The sequence below is a fragment of the Varroa jacobsoni genome, unplaced genomic scaffold, assembly GCF_002532875.2.
Source record: "Varroa jacobsoni isolate VJ856 unplaced genomic scaffold, vjacob_1.0 scaffold_1267, whole genome shotgun sequence".
Classification (NCBI taxonomy): Eukaryota; Metazoa; Arthropoda; class Arachnida; order Mesostigmata; family Varroidae; genus Varroa; species Varroa jacobsoni.
The window spans coordinates 12,673-34,632 of record NW_019214169.1 but is presented as its reverse complement, the minus strand read 5'-3'; the positions used below and the strand labels follow the sequence as shown (position 1 = coordinate 34,632).

Below are 21,960 nucleotides of genomic sequence, written 5' to 3'. Positions count from 1 at the left end.
TATAGTGTGCCTGTGTACGGATCAATGTGAACAATTTAATCGAATGCTTTTAGAATTATCAGGCCCTGGCCGCATGCATCCGCGATCCAAAACACAGGCCAACTTCAGGATTTTTCCCGCCCGAAGTTATGAAGCCATCATCGGATCAGTATCTGTCGACACCAATTATGATAGACGACAGACGAAAAACGTCATCATGTCGATCTTTAAAAAGGAAATTTCAATGTGGTATACGACGGGTAAAAAGTCGTGCAAGCCATGTATTGAGCGACTTGAATACTACAACACTAGTTGCAATTTGGTAAAAGAAATGGTTGAAAAATGTTTAATAAGAAGATATGAGCAAAAAAAAGACGTTCTAGGTTATTTTTAATATACGACTTTCATTATGTGATGGGTACATACATACATACATACATGGTGTGGAATCAAACTCATTTTATGAAAATTAGAAAAATAAGCGTAGTATTTTCCAACTGTTCACTTCGTCCTTGGAAGAATTGAATCTTCGAAGCTGGCTGTCATTGCTCTATACGTAAGATGGGTTCTATGGGATGACTAATCACGGCGTACTGGAGGCGTCACATTACATGAGTAGGTGAAGAACTTTTTAGAACTAAACGACCAACGTTCCGAGTTATTTCCTACGTATTGTTGTATCCACACTACAGTAGAAGTGTTCACGTTCTATCTTCTTTTGACAGGGTGTCGAAATTGTTCCATGGCTCGTTAACGGTTTGTGTGCGGAGGCTAATCTAGATCTAGGTTTTACAGCGAAAGCGGGTCCTGTAGGTGTCGCTTCGACGAGGAGTCTTCTCTACGTCTGAGTGGTATCATATTGATAACATAGGATTCCGATAATTTGCCAGCTGGTCGGAATTATGCGAAACGAAAAAGCACGGTAATTCCGTGTTAACATTCTGAATAAAAAAAAATCTAAGATTCATGGAAGAGAAGCGTATTAGCGTAGCGGCTACCGCGTAATGCGACGGAAACTTAGTTGCGAGACGTTGGCTAGCAGATCTCATTAGACATTCAAAGCATAACAGTGTTACAAAATAATTGGAGCACAATATATTAGCTGAGTCATGTTGCGGGAAATTTTCGAAGAGATTCAAACGAACGCTTCCAATCAATCTTTGTTTAGATTTAACAGCGCGTATAGTAGAGGAAAATGTTTGGAAAGAAGATGTATTTTTCATACACTTTTTACCAAAAGCGGACATATTAACATATCAAAAATAGACAGAAGCTTAATAAGAGCTATTTTGAAAACGATACTAAATAATTTTAAATTTAAGTACCTTCACAGGCAGGTCAAGCTGGCCAACTAAAACCAGTAACGAGCTGCGTCGTTAAAGGCAAGAGGCCGAAAGTAAGAAATTTCGAGTGTCACTACTTGTTGAGGCCTAGATGACTTTAGGGAAAAGACGATGCGTTTATGGCGGTTCAGAAACGTAATGAAGTGTAGAGTATTCCCTTGTGCATCAACTGGCAGTGAATGTTCTTCTCTAGAACTGATGTTTGGACGAACAATACTGACAACATAAAACCTATCTAAGAAAAGAGGACTGCAAAACCTAGGACACTGTGACGTAAAGGTGAAGCCACAATTTAACCGTAACTGGTAATCAATCAGCTTATATAATCTCTGAATGTCGAGCCTAATTATCCAGCATACACGCTAACTCGGAGAGGAATCCGTAAGTGCGTCGTGCTGCAAATTTTCAGCCTCAATACAAACAAACAGGGTCATAAGAAAGGCGTCAAAAACAAGAATTTTGTGATTATGTCTCACGAAACTTCCCGAGTGGCTTTGAAAGAATCGTATTATAACCATAATTCTATGCTACCTAATATAAACTGTTATTGTAATAGAAAAAGACAGTACATATCAATTACCTATTATTATCACACAACGTCTGTCTTTATAGAAATCGCCGTCACCGTTAACCGCATGTACTCATTACTCACTTTTCTACTGCAATACGTTCTATCTAATTGCATAACCTCCAAACATTCAGAATAATGGGGTTTTGTTTAGAAAATGAGCTAACGTTTATTGTGATAACTTTCGTTCGGTGACAATGATATACAATGGTTCTATACATTTGTCTTGAATAATTCTTTAGAGCGTGATGGAGCTTAATTGGCTTCCATACGGCGTATTTATTTTTAGTAACGTCATGTAGCGAGTGCACTCATCATTTATTTACTACGACAGCATTCCCTTTGGGGGTGCAGAATCCTTTATTTCAATGAACTTGAAAATTTCAGTTTAGAAAATATAGAAACATAATTTTTAAGCTGTTCTTTAGGATAAAATATTTATTTGAACGCCGAGAAACGTCTATGCGAGCATATAGCGTTCAAAATGTAGTTACTTGTATTATATTATTTTTATTTTCATTACCTGGCTGACTTTGTAGAGCAAAATTATTCTTCACAGTGATTAGTAATGATGTGGGTCAACTTGCGAGACAATTTGAACGTTTTTGATTGTCGATGGCGCGTAACAGGTTGAGCAACAGCAGGTGCTAAGCAGTAAATGGCAGTTGGAAACATCGTAAAGCGTGAGGCTTGCCTTGCTCGATACCCTAAATTCGTCCTCGAGTATAACGTAGAACTTAGAGCAGATGGCTTTGCATCACTTCAAGTGTCTTCATTGACCCAAGCTGACACGACGATAATTAGAAAAACTGGTGCAAATCAAGTGGGAGATCAAAAAGAAGAAACAAAGCTACCTTGTACGGCCGACGTCTGGTTAGAGCTAGTCGAAAGCCCAGAAAAGCATGGTGGAAGATAAGCGGACGGGGCAACCTGTCCCCAACGTTCCTGGTGGTACGAGAACTCGAACAGTGTGAGGCGCCGAGGAAAAACTTCTGAGCTCCCTGTCAGTTTACGAGCAGTCGCCCTATAATACTTTATATGATGAACTAACTCTGTCTAGTGCTACTTTTTGTTGCCTTTGTTGAGGGTTCAGTCATCCCGTTCTGTTACTTGCAGAACTGCTCTCATGTTCAAGCAGACCGCAAGTTTAATGTTCAACTCGAAATTAACGTCAGTTGCGTTACTTCCTATGTCTAGTTTGGTAGGTAATTTTTGGCTTTTTTATCTTCGTTGTGATTGTTCTAGAATTTGGTGCCAAAACAATTTGCAGCGGCCCCAAGTATCTCTTAAAGGATCGTTTGAAAAGCGAAATTTCGCATTGGCTGTATTTTGTAGTGGAGTTAAGTGCTAGCGGCATCAGGTAAGTTTATGCTTCAACTTCGATGTAGTAATGAGCGTAGTAAGTAACAGTCGTTCGTTTAAGATAGTGTACTACTGATTTCAGTTATAAGAATACCCAAGATCCTAATGTAACTCAGATAGGACGTACACTTACTCGGCTTTAACTGAGGTGTCAACGTAATTTTAATTAAATTCCCTTACCTATTCAATTTTCATGTATATTTTGAACGAAGGCTCAGTGATCGTGAATGTTGAACATCGTTATCGTTTTGTATAGGGCTTCTGAAGGCAAACGTTTGCCCATTTTTCGACCAATTCCGGTTAACTAATTTGAACATGATATATTTTAACATTGAAACGTTACTAAAAAGGTCTTCTCTATTGCATGCATACTTCATATGGCTACTATTGTGCAAGCTTAATGAGGGCATCCCTTTTAATTACCTCTGAAGACGTGTTGGTGTTTTCATTTCGTGAAGTAAATCGATATCAGCAATGGCGTAGTTAGAGAATACGTACAAGGCACTCGTGAAGTGTAAATGTATCTCTTATCGAGTGTTTTGCGTTGTTTAATATAAATGGCGATAGAGGCATTCCGAGCGGCACTCATTTGGCTATTGCAAATGCACCCCTTTTCTTCCCGGAGGTTGCAAATATGACGTATCTGTCAATATTCAATTTACAGATTCAAACACGAAAATTGCTTATCAAATTATGCTATTTGCTGATTGCTTCATGTCTGATCGTTCTTCTTTCTGTTAGGCTATCCGTTGCATGGCTGAGTCGTTATCTGCGGAATCCTTCTCAGGCACTTGATTTTCTAGGTGAAATCCCTCTTGTCCGTCTGTGCTATCTAACGAAACAAAAAGTCAAAATTAATTTAGATTTTAAATGCCTAGCGTTTAAATAGATTACAAGCCAGTTAGTTGATGTTCTGTTAGTGCCGAGTCGAACTTGCTTGATCGAAGTGAGCTATTTACCAAATGAAACGGGACCTTGAGAAGAAACGCAAAAATCTTTTGAACATGTACTTCAAACTCAGCAGTTAATAAATTGTTGTATGTTCTTCTCAATTGCTTTGAGGGACAGGGTAGGTAGTAGTGCCTGGAACTTGGAACAAGAAAATTTCCTAATTTAACCTGCTTGAGAACATGCAAATTTGTTAATAAGTAAATTACCCTCCTTTATTGCTACCTACAATAAAGTATTAAACTAAAATCAATGTTGACAAAGAAGGTTGCACCATGATGGATACCACGACACGACTTCATGCCTATATCGACTACATCTGACGGATAATAACTGGAACAATATATAGCCGTTGGCGAAGTTTACAGGTCAGCGGATTGCTTGCAGACGATATTATGAGGTCGAAAACAAACAAGCTCCCAATAGTTGATCTCACAGTATTACGAAAAGTTAACCAAAATTAGTAAGGTCTTAAGGTGAGGAATCTATAAGTCGTTCGTGAAAGAAAGCATTCTTCTTAACTAATTTAGCACTGAGCTTATTTGCAATTCAACCTAGATTCACCTGTCCTTATGACGGGTCGACCGATATGCGTGCCCCATGCGAGTGTTAGCGGCTCGTCTGAGAAGGCGCACGTCAGGCCTGGACTAAAGACAATTAGTGTCGTAATACCAGTCAAGCGTAATGGATTTGCATACGCGATATTTCTGCTGTAACATTTTCACGATGAATTCCCTTACTCGGCGAAGCCACTCATTTGTTAGTAGATGTAACTTTTTTGCCTTTAGCTAGATATAGCAGTTAGTTTGTCTCGTTTGCGAGCACTGTTTTCGCACTAGGGCCCTTCGTGTTCGCCTGTAGATAAAGCATCGATAATTTCATCCCTTAGCCCTATTTTCGCTACTCTCGGAGGAAAAGAGCACACGCTGTGCTCGCGAAGTGCGAAGTCAAACATCTACCCTGACACACAGGTACTACATACAATTGTACATTGGAAGATCGATGAAACTAGGAACAGGACTTTCCACTTGTTCAGAAAATCATTCTTTTTCCTACTAGAAAAAGGTTCAAGCCGGTAGGCGTTTCCATCCCCCTTCGGTACTCTATGTAAGCCAGAATTGAGTTAGAACAAGACACAAGAGTCTGCCCTGTGTAATGCCAGCAAACGCCAAATCAAGTCAAGGGGCAAACAGTTTCTTGTCAGAATTACAAAAATGGCGGAAACGACAGAGGTAAGAAACAACCCGAGGCAATTTTGCTGCTCGACAAATAGAATAAGTAGTGGTGCATCGGTGGCGGCAACTTCCATTTAGTTACACAGATCTAACAGGGATTCGCGTTCGTTAATGTATGTGGATTAGTACTGCTACAAAAAAAGAACACATTCACGCTATTTCCCTACCGTGGGCGAAGTCGGACCCTTAAGTATGCTAAAGTGCTGCAGTGATTTAGTATATAGCTATATAAGCAGTCAGTTTTTGGCTGGAATCGGTTGAAAATTTCTATTGTAATACGGATTTGGATGTACCTTCTTAACGAAATAAAAACAATAATGCATTATATGTTGTGTAGTTGATATGTGAGCAATTTAGCGACGACAGTCACACTGTTAAGCATGTGTTCTATGGCCAACCTAGGTAGAACCGCTTTTTACAGAGCAAACTACAGTCACGATTCCTACTATGACAGTATAATTTTACGTTCTGTTGACTTTTGCTGACAATAAAAAAACAAAAACTTAGAAGAAACTATAATCACTTTTATTATTATCGTCGATTTTCATTCATAGGAACTAATGAACCTTGACAACCACGGAGACAAAGCTACCATCAACTTTTCCAAGTGATTTCTTCCTTCTGCAAAGCTAAACATTGCATTATTGTATGCTAAACATTATGGTCCGACAGTAGAAAACACTCGCTGCAGGCTTCAAACTTCACGTCCTATACTTGCGACGCGATACACCATAGAGTTCCAATATTTTTAATAATAAAGGAGAACGCTACGGCTTCGTACACTCAAAATGCTATTTACTTCATAATAAACTGTACATACTATGTACAGGCGTTCGACAACACGGTGTTCAATATTTTTGATTAGAAATAAGAATTCTAATTAGAAATAAGTTTTCTAATTCTATGTACATCTTGACAGAGGGAATGTGTCTGGGAATATCCACACACCATGCTTAACTATGCAGAGTTACGGGCGAAAAGAAGAAGCTGTGCAGCTCAAATCCTTCCCGAACGATTAAATAATTATGGTAAAAAAAATCGTAAATTTATCGTACTGAGATATTGCAAATGTAAATCCTTCATAAAGATACTATGATGTCACGTTCTGTATATGCAATAGATACGTATCGCTATTTTTGTGGCAGTAGGTAATAACTGTGGGTTACATTCTATAAACATTGTTGTTTGACAAATATAGACAACTTCTAACCGTAAGTAGATGTTTAGAGCCGCCTTGTAGTTCACTGCATCGATTAAATGCTTTCCACAAAAACTACTGAATTTTTCGTACGAGCTTTTCCTAGAGGAAGACAGTCCCGGCCTGGTACTTCCTCCGTGCCTGTCTTTTTTAGAAAAAAATGATGGATATGAAATAATTGTTTCATGTATGTCACTTTTTTTCAGTATTTCATTAATTTGTTGAAGGAGAAATGATAAGCTCGTATTTGCGTAGGCAGGTCAACACATAAACAACATAAAGTTAACCGTTCCTACACGTTTGGCGTGAGGAAAGACGGGGCATTTTTCATCGCGTAGGTAAATGGTGCTGAGATACTTTACCCATCTGTAAGAATAATTGGTGCTCTCTAATTTTGTAAAATATAATTCGTTTTTGGAATATGCCCCGATATACAAGATTCATGTATACATCTTCGATCCTTGTATTTTTTCACCATTAAGGAGCTGTAACCATAATTCCTTGGACTGCGAGAAAACAATTTGCGGAACGCTTGTGTAGGGCCAAAAAATCAACTTCTATCTCCGCCGACTGTCTCACAGTTTAACCAATGGAAGTTGTAACGATATTCAAAATTATACTTATCTGTAGAAGGCACTGTAAAACTACTCGAGTGTATGGCAAATAAATAGGAAATGTATGGCTAGCATAAGAAATAGATAACTGTATTTAGATATTTCAATATAAGACAATATTATTGAGTCTGGTTAGTTTAACAGGTGATCTTTTTAACTCCGTACACATACCGAGCTTGCCATTGAATAGAAGCGTTCCGTTAACACATAACAACGACAAATGCAGGGTTACTATTAAATGAAGAATCATAAGTTCAATCTTTGCACTCTGTGCGATTCCTCACCAGGTACGTAACTAGGAAATCTACGAAATGGATGTTTTTCTAGATCGGAGCTGTTTGGAGAATGCCAGTTATTATGTTCCAACAGTTAAAACTGCTCATCCAAAGTCTGTACGTGAAGGTTTGGCGGCATGTTTCTTCGATAGATATGAAATATTATTCATAAAGTCTAAAAAAGTCATGAACTTCAGAGACACGTAGCCGGATCGAGGCCGACCATTGCAACGAGGTGTTATTCCCTTTTGTCGCTTGATTAAGGCCGTGTGTCATCATACAATGTTTGATCATCGCATCTAATCGTATGTGTGGCTGTATGCCTAGGCAACTTTATGATTAATGTATATATATTCATTATTTATAATAGGAACATTATCAACTTTTGTACCGAAAACTTTAATTGCATCAATTCTATAATAAATTCACTTGAGGATGAATGCTAGCTTTTTTTTTCTCTTTTTTACTTTAACGTGGTCATCAAGCTTTTGATTACCATTATGGCCTTTTTTAATGGACCTTCTATGCTGTTGACACAGTTAAAGAGTGTAAGGAGTGCAATACGGGGATCGGTATAGTTCTGCAGAGCTCCTTGTGTAAAACGGACATGAAGCCGTCCTTAAACCTGTGATACATAAATAGAGACAAAGAAAACACTTAATTGCTGTAGAAACATATTGACTTTTATTGTTACAGAAAGCAAAATAGCGTTCTAACGTACTCACGTGTTTAAGGAAATCAAAAACGATTTGCACGATATTAGTGAGTGATCACCCACGTGCCAAAAAAAATCAAAAATACGTGAAAAGATTGTGGACGAAGTCAAAAGGGTGGAAATCTTCAGAACACGGTTTACTTTAGTTCCCATTAAATAGCTGTTATTAATGCAGCCTTTCAAGAAAAAGGCATCACTTTTCAATGAGAAATAAAAGTGGCTAATTTACTCAAAGTATCCTTCCGTAGTGGCTTTGGCAGAAAAAAAAAGGATTAGTTCGAGTAAAATAGCTTGATTTGAAAAAAAAATACATTTAGTGAAAAAATTCAAATAAATATGAATCAAAAAAGGACATATTTTCAATACAATTATTGAGATTAAATAATTAAATAAAATTTATAAACAAAATTTTGTTTAAACTAGCCATAAAAAAACATTATATATAAAGCCTTTTCTAATCTAAAAGGCAACTGCAAGTCTTCCCAATGTTAACCATGTAACCTCTTAGATTTACAACAAAAGAAATTATGTTCCGGCTGTTTGCTACGTCTGTTTATCCCTATCGCGTTCGACACTTCTTCTTAATGCTGAGTAAGATTACCTACAATCTACGATAAATGCTGCATTGCTTCGACGTTTATTTAATTGAACTTATTTGACCGATCTTTTTCCGCCTATCTAAGTTCTGCCGAAAAGACGAAGGTAGTGTCACGCCTGAACCTTGGCGACCGTCTGCCTCGTATGAATGTGTTGTGCTCTCTTAATTAAAGCGAGAAAATTACTGTCATTTGACCTTTCCGTTTTTTCCTTCTGTTTCGATACTATTCCTTCTGATAGCAAGCGTCCTTGGGATATCCTTTGCTATATTGTAAAATTATCTGAGGTATTATACCAATCGTCTTTGAACCCCTCTTAGAAGTTGATATAAAACCGCCCCCAGTCATAAGTGCTTCTTATAAGCGGGAACGTTTGCCTATTGAACATAGGCTTTGGCTGATCTGACTAAAGGCCTCTAGCAATTTTTTTTTTGGTAAGGATTTGGGCGTTTGTCATGCGTAACTAATGCACATCTCTTTAAGTACGTTGCCATGGTAATCACAATTAACTAGCATATTGCCACTTTGGTTCAAATCTTCCCATTCTCATTGGCAAAAAAATATTAGCATGCATAATACATTAACAATAAAGAAAATACGAGTGAAGAGAAAATAGGGACCGCGGAAAGATGTTATTAAGGTTAATAGCTGCTTGTATGGTTGCCATGCCGTTTCGTAGATCTGTTGAAGGCACCCCCAGGTAAGTCGAGGAAAACCCATTCCAATAAGTCTAATTCTATGCCTACAAATAGGCGATTCTTCTTACATATGATGAATAATTAATATCACTAGACATGAAAAAGTGTAGTACAAATAATATACATAGCCGAATACTGATCTCACACAAAAATATGTGTAGATATAAACTATCCGAGTATGTTTATTTCCATTACGGCTGAACAGTGAAAATGGTCATCAATTGTTTCAGGTTTCTACTAATCATTAATCTTTTGGGATCGTCCACTTTTGTATGCGTTCACCTCATCTGACGCGGTGGATGTTTTTGTACGTAACTTTGGCTGTGGCTGTCAGCCATTTTGGTTGCAACATGCATGGTAGATTGGGTCTCAAACGTTGAACGTTTAACTTCTCGCACTTAGACACAATTCTATTTATAAAAACTATACATTCAGAGAATAGAAATCAACAAAACCCAACGACCAAAAAGAAGAGTATTAATTAAGTTTACGGGCAAAAAATGACCTAACTTGACCTTTACAAATGTTAAGTTGTGCTTCATTTTTTATTAAAATGTTGATCGTGACGAAATAAACCTTGACGAAAGACAAGCATACGTAGATAAACTATGCCAAGAGACCAATCAGTAATTACCACCAGATTATTATCACAAACATTCTTCTGGTCATTGACATGATTTTTACGTAGCATGAGAAACATAGTCCAACGATGTATTGCGTGCGCCCTCAACTGAAGCTTATTTTGGCTCTGCGTCCTCGTTACTACCGCTTGTTATGAACGACTTCCCTGAAAGACCGCAACGTAAAGGTATGCTACACGTTTGAGCCTGAATTTTTCAGAGTTATGCACAAATGTAATCCCACGCACTTGCACTTGTGGCTTCTGTATGGCCCAATTGAGTATATACAAGCCAAACCAGAGCATGTCCGAGTTAACAGCTTTTCCTTCCGACGGTTTCTAGCAATCTTTTCGAAATACAGCCAAGCTGATAAAGTTCCAGGATAAATACCTGGATTTGCCTTTGGTATTATGTAAGAGCACACTTGAAAATTTCGTTAACAGTTATTTTTACGATTTCGTTGGTTAATTAAGTTTTTTCAATTCAGTGTTCTTTTTATATGATTAAAGAACAAATAAGTTCTATGGTAAACGAAATCAAATTTCCGTCTAAAATAAGGAAAAATGAATGCATAAAAAGATAGCAGCGACCCTACGACGGACACTACGTACTACAGCCAGCAGACAACGTACGCCTTGCATACGTAACAATAGAATAGCATGATAAACGGACTTCTATCGATATCAGCTCAACGTAGCGCTGAGAACCTTGAATACGTTCTTCAATGTAGTGCTACCATAACCATTTTTATTTTGTTATTGACATAACATTGTTTGCGTGAACGACGAACTCCGCTAAATCAGCTGTTTATTGATTTTCAGAGATGAGTCTTTCACTTTTCATTAAAGTTTCGATTCTTTTTTATTTAAATATAAATAGAGATAGACATAACAGATAGTACAGAGATAATCAATTTTTAAAGATGTACATTAGCTGGCAGTGTATGGTGAAGTGGCTGAGAAACTTTTTTTTACTAGATCGGTCGTGCCAATTTGTATGGATGTACAAGGTGTAAGCGTATGGTACACAGCAACTCGAATCTTGATAGAACTCGTGGTCCTTTACCACGGGGGATCATCTGGATAGGGAGTACTAGAAACACAGTTTATTCAGGATTCAGAACAACAATTAGCTCCGGCGCAATAATATGGCATTTGTGTGCTATAAAGGTCAGTGTATTTTCTTGTTATGTGAAATGTACAGTACGCACCTTCGACCTATACATTCTGATAATAATTACTGATCACTTTCGAATCGAGTTTACATGCTCTAGAAGAACCTGCCATCTTCTTCATAGCTGATACTGGATTTGCCCTCTTTTTTGATGCAGCGGTTGTAACGCGTTGATTTGCCAGGTTAGCTTTTCACGACCATGCTGATCTCCTAAACAAGCTCCATGAAAATACGGAATGTCATGTATTGATATCTTGGTTATAACATATTCCAGGTACTGGAAGGTCAGGATGTGCAATTGCATGATACAATAAAGGGCACCAAACTGAGGAGCCAACAGAGAAATACAAATATCTAGGAAAATAATTATTTAAAAATGTCTTATACAAACTCTATGCTACATAGTTACAAGTAAAAAAAACATATCTACCTATATATATATATATATATATATATATACTTAGGTTTAAGTATCTTTACCTAACATTAAGTTAGAACGAAAATGTTTCTTGAAACGGGTAAATTAGTCATCAAAGGTATAAAGTTGAGTCTAATAATACTTATATTCTATGTATTACTTATGATCACGTTAACTTCGGCTTTAACTTTAAGCTTGTCGACATTTTTAGGATACAGTTTGAACAGACATTAACACATAGTTTATTAACACCGTTACATATGCTTGTTAAGATTATTTCGGTTCGGATGCTTCACTAGGTCGAACGCAAGCGTCTTTACCACCGTATGATTTAAGTTGGAAAGGATAAGTAATGATAGAGACGCGCTCGACTTAATTCATCGCGGACCCGGGGGCCAGTCATATGAATCATCTGTCAAATTTCGTAAAAAAACTTGCCACCTTTGCAACACGTGTTGCCATTGTAAGGGGAAAAGTTAAGGACAAAGCGCTCAAAATGCAATGAATAGAGGATGTGTGAGGAGGGTGTTGCCCTCGCTTTCAGTTTACCAAAAACATTCGAGCATCTCTTCGTAACGTATGATGACTATATTAATCTATCTGTTGTTCTAATGCGTTTTGGAATTTCATATGTTTGCAGTAAACTTTGCCTTCTATGAGCTGACAAAGGACGTTTGGCAAACGCATAAACGACAGTAAATATGGTTGAATGTCTCCCTGTCCTCTAAATTTAGCGAGCAAAACTGATAGCGATTCACAAAGGATGAGGCAGTTTTAGTCCTAGGCTAGGCGGCCTAATCAGGCTCTAATCAAAACCGGCTTGTGGTAGCTAATTGGTATTAATCCATTGTTTGAACAAGCTGTTATTACACACTAACGTTTAATGAAAATGCCCAGTTAGAACGATTACCTATGCAGGAGAGACAGCTTCAAATAAAAAAAAAGTCAGCTTTCAAAATACTCGACCAATAGTTCGTGGAAACCAGTAAATGGAAGCTTGTTTTTGAGTGCCTGTAGTTTGCCGCGAGTTGCCCAAAAGTTATGGTAATCGAAAGTAAAATAGTCACTTACCACTCCTTGAACGCTCTTCAAAAATCTTATTTGATATCAGACATATTTTGCATGATACTGTAGGGGGTCAGGGTTGAAGGTGTGCGGTGGTGTCCTGATAGGTCGCAACGTCATATCGGTAACCGTAAGCGTGGGACGGTGATTCTAGCGAAAGGAATATGGACTATATAGTGGTAAACGAAAGATTCTCTTGACGTATGGTAATATGCATCGAGTATTTTTTTTTTTACCACTGGACAGGACTGGTTTTGTCGCTCAGCAACGGCACGTAGTCGTGGTAGCGTATTGCTAGGCTAAAGGAAGCCTGCAGATAGTCGTTATGAGATTCAGGATTTGCGACATAGTTAAACTGAATACTCGCTACGATACGATATAAGCTTTTTCAACCCCAGACGCTTTGAGTTGCGTACGACTCTAAGCTACAGTGGTTCACTCAAGATATGGTAATTTAAGATGAGCAACTGTGTACGTAATAGTAGTCGGTCCGAAAACGAATCACTCTAACCTTTAACAGGGTATCTAGTCTAGTTTCTATCCATCGTTACAATTTTAAAGTTAGGGGCTTAATTATTAGAAGCCATCGACGTCGGTAGCGCCCCTACTTCGGATACATTATCATGCTTTATGGCACAGCCATCTATTTTTGGTTAAGCGTCATTCATCCGAGACAAGTAGAATTCAGCTCCCCTTCACCTAACTGGGTAACTCCTTGTATGATATTTGACTTGTGTGAATTCCAATCACTTTTGCTTGGCTCCTTGCATTTACCTTACATTTGCTGAGAGCCAAATAATCGCGAAAGTTCCTCTGGTTAGAAAGCAAGTCGTATCGTGCTTCCTAAAATAGTTTTGCTCTTGGGGCAGCTGTTCTCGAACTTTGAAATACTTCTCACCCTCAAAACATCCGCTTATTACTTCGACGAGTTTCTAAGGTTTTCGTTGGGTCGCATTGTGGAATTAGTGATCACCCTGTACGCTCGCCGAGGCGGCTTGGACATTTGCTGCAACGATTTTTTTTTCGCTGTTGACTGAGGGTTCCGCGGACCCATTTTTGCTTTGTGACCAACAATGTGAATTTAGTGACGATAGCATGACGAACGGTTAGCTGAAGAGCTAGCTGCAAAGGTGATATATTGTGTTATCTTGAATAAATAATCCGTAAAGGTTCACGTATGCACAATATGCGAGTGTGTAACAGTTACTTGTTTGAGTCTTCTTTTGCAGGAAACACACTGTCCATTTGAACCTTTTGAAATTTTCAAACTCCCTTTAAAGAAAGGTTAATGGTCAAAAAAAGCTAAACGCATTTGAGACTGGCATTCTGTTCCGACGCGATAATTGCCATTAAAAAAAAAGTATTGGTTTTACGCAATTGTTCGGATCGCTGTTCACCGGACTAGAAGCCGTGCAGAGCTGAACGTTCAACGAGAGCAATAATGACGTGGTCATAAGTACCGTTACTAGCCCATTTCATCTTAGTACGTACGTCTTCGCCAACTATAACCCCGCTCATAACGGCAGCTATAAAATATGCGCAAGAAACAACTTTCTTTGAAGAAAGTTGTTTCTGAACGATTAACGACATCACGCACCGTTTTATTTTCTCTTCGTGAAGGAGACCAGTAGAAAATATCGGCCGCCTTTAGAAATTCGTTGCGTTTCGTTTGTTGCACACAAAACCCTAGCGTCGCCGCAGTACTTCCGAGTTGCAAAACCAGAGATCACGTACCTTTTTGAAGTGACCATTGATTACAACTTTGGTAAAAACATCGGGGCACTAAGATCCTCAAAACTATGCTACGTGTACTTATGGTGATTGTGAAGTCAAAAGCAATCTTGCAGATTCCAGCAGCTAATTGGCCGAGACGTCCTAAGTGAAAGCGAATGATAGTGTCTTGTCCAGCACTTCCATCAAGAACGTGAATGGAAGCTTTTTTGCCAGGGCAACCGCCCGTACTAAGGCGGCTCAACTACACCACCGCGATGTGCTCCAGGGAGCCCCTTATAAGTTCCTGCGCTTTAATCTCCGCATGGCCAATACGTCGGTTCCTAGCTCTCAGCGCGATCAGGTGCTGGTTAGAGATTAAGGGCTCGTCCTATGTATTCCTAAAAAGTACTCTAGACCCTCTATGAAAAATCGTAGGCATCTGTCTAGGACGTATTTGAAACTATTCACGTCGATGCCGACAGTTGATATGAGTAAGTGAACAAGGTACTTCTAACATAACTTCTAAACAATATATTATGCTCGAGCGATTGTATCTTAATGCCGGTTTAGGGCATCGCCTGTCAAGAAACAAAATTCGTTATGAGTTTAAAGTTCCGGAGAGCAACTTTTCTCATCATTCTGCTACGTCATTTGCTGGAATTGTTCTCCTTTGCACTCGTTGCACACCAATTCCGTTGATTTCTTTCAGCTATATTGGGCTTACGTTGCGTTTGGTTATTATACACTTTTGGGGCCGGAAATATCGCTGGCGAATGTGTTTTTCGTTATGTTACGGGCTTAGTAGAGGAATTCAATGTAAGCCTGCGAAAGCTAAAACGTCCTGCGAAGCTTCTGCTTTTATGAGGTTCGGCTTGGGGGGCTATAGATGACTCTGTAACTTATGAACGTTGTGGCTGTGCCATTACGTCGTGTAATCTGCTCTTAGAGCCCTTGTCTCTCGTACACCAAATATAGGCTGTTCGTGAAGCTGGCAAGCATAGGTCTCACATTAAAATGCATCCTTCGTGAGCCCCCGAGTTTCAACGTAGTCGCTCCTAGCAGACACATTCACAGGCTGAGACAGGAATCAACTTGTTCCTTCGAGCGTTATTTTTTCTATTGTGCGCTTCACCGGACGCAAAAGATCAGTCGCAAGGTCCTCTGACGTCCTCTCAGTCTATATTGCTTCAAACCTAAACGAAGTTGTCGATTACTTCGCTAAAATAGCCACAACTCTTACCGTAAGAGGAAATGCAATCACTGCCCATCATCATGGCAAACGCTCAGTTGGAACGGAAGGTGCACTAATGTCTTCTGTTAGGAACGATGCATACTCGTAGCCGTAAATGGTACGGAAGGCTGTGTTTGCTATAGAACGTGATAGGCGTCGCTTTTTTCATCCCTAATACTTCCTGATGACCTATCTCCTTATAGTATTTCGAGTATCTGCATGTTTAGATTGAATCAAATGGTGGCGTTATGAATGTGTTGGAAGCTCGTAATTTCTCGTTTGCGAACATAATTTCTTTGCGACAGAATACACAAGGAAGTAAAAAACATAATCAGATGAGTGCGGCCGCTACAAAGACGTTACTAATGTACAAAATTAATCTTTCTAACGTATCTACCTATACATATGTGACGACTCTGAGAGCTCCACTTAACATAGGTTTATAATTAGTAATATTATTACCCGATTATTCAGGCGATGGGTTGATACGAATGCTAAATATATTTCGAGATGACTCAATTTTCATTTACCTCTTCTGGCCTTATCAGCCATTGTAGGGTTAGTATGACAAGCGGACAAAAGATGCAGGAACTTTTATTTTATTCGAATAATCATCTTCCAGATCTGGCAGGCATCGGGCAATACAAGGACTACATTTCATTGGTAAAAAGAATAGGGTAACGCCGACTAGTGAGGAAAACCATAATAAATAGGCGGCTGGCATTCCTAACGGCTCGTCATAGAAGCGTCAATATCTATAGCAGGTGGACAGAACGAGGGTTAGTTCAAGTTACAAGTTGGTCCTGCAGGGAGTTTGTTGTTGGCTATTACAGGAGGCAAGATAATGAGTCCGGGAATAGTGCAGAGCACGTGATGATAGTGGACAACAACAACAAAAACTTCCAGGTCCTGTTGAATCGATGTTGACATTTCAGTTGTACACCGTTTTAAATGCGCAACAACACTAGTACATGCACAGGCAAATGCTGAAAATTCAAGCAATAAGTTCATTTGTGTTAGACTCGACGACGAACTAGAAAAGCCATTGGATATGAGGACAGAAACGATTACTTACGTTTGTTTGTCATTTTTCTTCGCCAGCGAAAACGCTAGCTATACCAGCCTCACATCATTACTACTGTTTGTACTAATGTAGATATTCAGCTATCGTTGCCGCTTGCAAATAGTTACATTGGCGGCTGTTTCCGTCAGTGAAACTCCTGTGGACCTTGGAGTACGCCTACGGCCGACTAGCACTATTCCTAGTCATCACACTAACCTAGTTGGTATTGCAGGCCGTGCCACAGTACAACGTATATACACATACGGAGCGGTGGTGCGTCGACAGAGGTTTTAGCGGCAGAGACTGTCTCGTGGTGTCAAAGTTTTACAGTATCACGTAGACGTTTTACTCGATTTATTTAGCTGGGTCCGGTAGTCATCTGTCAGAATTTTTTATTGTTGACTCGTCGTTTGTTTATCGAAGCGATTAATCCGTTACTGGGGGGAGCCATTGCCGTCATGTTGTTTTCCGGCACTCAACAATGACGACGGCAGCATGAGCATCAGCACCGACGTTTCTGCTTTTGGCGGTGGGCAAAGGAACGTTCCGTTTGCAAAATAGGATAAAGCAGCCCATCCATCACTAATTATCAATGATCTATTTCTTACGTATCTCGGCTATATGGACAACGGTCTCGTTAGTAAGCAAACCATAGCAGTATAAAAACAAGTGCACATTTTCTGGTACTGTACACATATATATATATATACATGTGTTAATTGTATACCGATATGTGACTCGACGATGCAAGCAGCGGAATGCGAAAAATTGTCTGTGACGCTTACTTTATTGCCGATTCATGTATCAACGCTATATTATATAAGAGTTACGATACATTCGGATATGAGCGCTGTTGCAATAGGGACATAGGCACGAAAGCGAAGAAGAAACAACTGCTTTTTAGAAAATTAATTTCAAGTTCTATTTCATGCTTCTAAGTTATTGTCAGACTGAAAAACATATCAATCTATGGGCCACATGTGTTTTTTTTTTTGATAAGGGCTTATTACGCGAATCCCGATTAGTTCCTATATAGGTATTTGCCACGGTGACGTAGGGCCTTCGTTAGCGTTTTTAACCTGCCGTAACTGCTAAAGTCGTATCCCTTTCTGTCCTTGATCCTGGGTTAGTATTGATTTTAATATTATTTCGGTTACCACGCCTTCAATATACATTTATCTAAGCGGATATTTTGATAGAAGCTATTAATTCTGAGCACCTGAGCACACTGCGCAACCCCTGTAATCGTAGGATTCCCTTCCAGCTGTCAGGAGCCGAACGAAATGAGGGTAGGAAGACCGACATAAAATGAAAGTTGCCTGTGATTGCAGCACCGTGACCTTTGTTGAAACTGAGATGTAGTTGCCAGAAGATGTTTCAACATTCAGCGCGCAGAGGTAGTGGCCCCAACAGTGGTACTTACTCTACGTCAGTTACGGACGCGTATTGGTAAAACAGTACTGACCCCCGAGTTGACACTGGGCAACAGACCATACGAGTTGCAGTAAGCAGTGCTACCTACGATCAATAGATGGACGGACCGACGCATGACAGCCATCTGCGCGCACATACTAATGCCGCTTTTTCTACGGAACACCCATTACGTATGATTGAACCATTGTGTTAATATACAATGACCAGTAGCGGGTTCCGGGAGATAGAAATATATGGAACAAAATGTTCTGTTGAATTCCTACAAAAAAAAAAAATGAGGAACTTCAAAAATTAACGGATCTCAAGTATGATCATTTGAAGTCGCTGTTACAACTCCAAGTCAGTTACCGCAATTTGTTGCTATTATTTAATTAGTAAGTGGTTATTGTTAAGTAAACGAACGCCACTGTTAGCCTGCACCACTAATCGCTGGTTAGTTATTCATTGAAGATTAAAGCAACAGCGATTCTGTCCATGGCAATTCCCTATTAGTTCCCAGGGACAAATGGATTTACAGGCAGGCTTTTATCGCAGTTTGACAAGAGGCCAGAATACGATAGCCGTTAGGATTACGTCAGAAACGCAGGGCAATTTTTGGAATAGGGTTCTTTTTTCGCTATGCGGCCAATTGTAGGAGCCGTTGGAATATTACGTTTTGTTTGGAATTGACGAAATAAATAATGTTATGACAAACCATATTTTTGTGTCTTGTTATAAAGACACTTCTGTGAATACCGAGACATTTTAATATGCTTCGTCCCACCATTATAGACTCTAGTTATGACAATAAAACGCACTATTAAAATCTTTGATTTTGTTCAATGTAGCTATAAGCAATAAGAAAGGAAGTCTTTTGATAGATAAAACGAAAAAGAAACTTCTCTGAACAAATGAAATCGACTGCCTATCGGTGTGTATTTCTCTAATCCGGATCAGGCGCCAACTTTTTACGGGGCGTTTGCGCGAAACAACTTAGCAAAACACAATTTGAATACATAAATGTCAGCTACAATATATCAAGTTTATCTCATAGGCTTTATTTATGAATTTGAATTTTGCTTGACGGTATTCGCTCCAAAGCTACCATCACGCTAAATAAATGGTAGAAGAACCATAGAAATTAGGCAACCAAATTCTTTACAGGCACCAGTGCGATAAATTGGATAGTGAACCTAACAATCCGTCCGTTACACAGTAGCAACCGGCGTTACGGGGCTCCCTCGAAACTGAACGCCTCAAGAGTGACGTTTGGTATGGTCGCGCTTTGATCGTTTTTTCATGGCGCCCGTGGGCAGTCAGTAAGAGGGAAGAACAGTGCCTATTTTTGCCAGCCTCCTAGTTAAAGCCACATACGGCCATTATACGAAGAACGCAGCTAACTAGCTGCTACAAGTAAAATCGGCGAACTCAACAACGAAATTCGACAATTTTTGAATTAGTTGGGTTAGCAATATAATCTTTTAGTATGTACTAGAAGTATACTAGAAATATTCTTTTATCTTTCACACAAGTCTTCGGGCTTTGGTAGCTTCTGGTAATTTTTCTGTAAATTAAAGGTAGAGTGAGTATACATACCCGTCAGGCTTTACGGCTATTGGGAACCTGTTGAAATCAAGAAGGTAAGCGGGTTGGACCGAACTTTGTATACTTCTGTGCTCAGCCGAAGGAAGGACTAAGGCAAATGCAATGAAATCATTCAGTAATTAAAGATTTCGATTATTGTACCAATGGTCTATGAATCCCTTGAGGTAGCGAATTGAATCCCCTAAAGGGAACCGAGATACTCGCTGAGTATCTCGGTTCCCTTTAGGTCCATTGTAAATCTACTACCACTTTACATCTGAACCGATCCGACGTTGCCACTGAACGTCTCTTAAGGCGACGCCATTCTCCCGCTTGGTATTCCTTTCCAGTAAACGGTAGAATTGAATGAGACCTCATTTATAGCGACCGTATGCTTCAGCTGGACTTTTTTGTTGATTAGAATTCCCCAAATTGCACATAAATAAAATACATTCATGAGGGACCCATTTTTTTACTCAGCTTCTGCACTTGCAGTATTCGGGTTATAATTCTGTAACATGCTGAATGCAGAATGCTAGCTTTAGCCGACAGAGTATTTAGGCTTCGTGCCCTGTTTTCGTAAGGGACCCTCTCGACTGCCGCAATCCGTTTTTGTCCTTCTGGTCTTTGCCATGTTGGTCGTCAACACATCAGTCTTCGTTTTTGAAATATTTACACGACTCACATTCCGGGCTTTCGCTTATGGCCTCCATGCTTAATGTCTTCACGAATCTTCGATGAATTTTCACAGCGCGAAAAACAAGAACTCGATAACTGGGCATTGATTTTCAAAACTATAAAATGTTTTTCCTTTTGAACTCATTTCTCCTGTAGTACACACAACCACTAGTATCTGAAGTATTTATCAGGTTTGCTTATAATATATATATATATATATATACATATTATATCGGGTGCACACGTCTTGAATATCGAAAAGAAACAAAAAGTGTTTGGTAGTTGTTTTCGATGAGTGGTGCAAAAGCAGTATTTAAAGCTGTTTGAAAGTAGTTAATCTATAAGGCAAATCGAAGTATAGGGCTACCAGTGAAGCTAACTACAGTGTACCAGAGATTATTTATTGCTCGATAAAGAATCAACCCTGAAATTGCGACATATTACTGAATAAAGTCGAAATATATAGCTAATCCAACTCGAGTGTTTATTCGATTTGTAGTTCAATTTAATACAATTTCTAGAAATTTCCTGCCTATTTTTTAGGTTCCCTTTGTCATTAACCTAGAAAATATGAAGAAGCAATTTCCCGTATTACGCTCACAATCGAACGGCTAAATAGATGTACACTCATATAGAAATATAAAAAACTGACGCCTCGCTCTGTCTTCTTATTACGTTGACAGTTACTTTGAATGGAAAGAAATGTGTCCGTAATAAATTCTCTAATATAAGGACACGTTGTAACTTTAGCAATAGGGTATTTTGAAAAAAGGCAACCTGTAGCTTAACCTTGTTGAATACGAATAGTCGTTGTAGAGTGTCATCAAGCAGATGTACACAACTGATTAGTTTGACAAAGTTTTCATTATATAGTATAGTATTTTATAGGCGGCTTCATCAGCTAACATTGATACTTAAGCCAATGTATGTCTACTACAGTTTATATGCGGTTTTTTTTTGTCGAACCGGTCGATTGAGCAATACTCCCAAGCTTTATGGGTTATGTCCCCCATCCAGAAACACTGTAGCCTATACGTTATTGAGATCGAATAGCTAGGAAAGTTTACTATATTTCAGAAAAAATATTCTATGCTTTCCGCAAAGAAGTTCTCTCTATTCAACTACTTGAGTTTGCTATGATGTTTATCGTAAACCTTGCTAGCTAGTGATTTTGAGCCTAAAAGGACTCAAGTAAAAGAAAGCTGCGCTTGGCTACGAATCATGAAGCATGCTACGTACGTATCGCATTGCTTTACATAGATCACTCCGGTGTAATAGATAACTATATGGGTCGGACATTTTTAGTATGTACATACAGATTGGTGGGGCATCGAAGTTGACTTTAGAGGGCTCCTCTGTTGGTAGTACCCAGATACCTATGTAGTGCTGCGTCTTGCTGCTGATCACCGCGCGCAACTTTCGTTGTCAATTATGGATCGTACATAAAACTTTGTTGAAACTCTCCAATAAG

The 21,960-nt window shown here is 39.1% G+C and overlaps 1 protein-coding gene and 2 long non-coding RNA genes across 4 annotated transcripts in view; 2 read left to right on the top strand and 1 right to left on the bottom strand.

The window, feature by feature from the left end:
- Positions 1–53: 53 nt before the first annotated feature.
- LOC111268241 (uncharacterized) lies at positions 54–7,967 on the top strand (the record flags this gene model as incomplete). The annotated part of the gene is given in 1 exon segment (XM_022847098.2): positions 54–7,967. A coding segment is annotated over 1 exon segment (252 nt), but the record flags the coding sequence as incomplete, so codon positions are not given.
- A 1,716-nt stretch (positions 7,968–9,683) lies between these two features.
- Positions 9,684–10,956, bottom strand: LOC111268240 (uncharacterized). Its single transcript, XR_002685081.2, has 2 exons — positions 10,763–10,956; positions 9,684–10,318 (listed from the first exon to the last, which is right to left on the bottom strand). It is a non-coding gene; the product is annotated as an uncharacterized LOC111268240 (long non-coding RNA).
- A 5-nt stretch (positions 10,957–10,961) lies between these two features.
- LOC111268239 (uncharacterized) overlaps positions 10,962–21,960 on the top strand; it is a 23,665-nt gene continuing 12,666 nt past the window's right edge. For both annotated transcript variants that reach the window (XR_015314123.1, XR_015314124.1), the window contains exon 1: positions 10,962–11,320. This is a non-coding gene — a long non-coding RNA (uncharacterized LOC111268239). The remainder of the gene's footprint in view (positions 11,321–21,960) is intronic.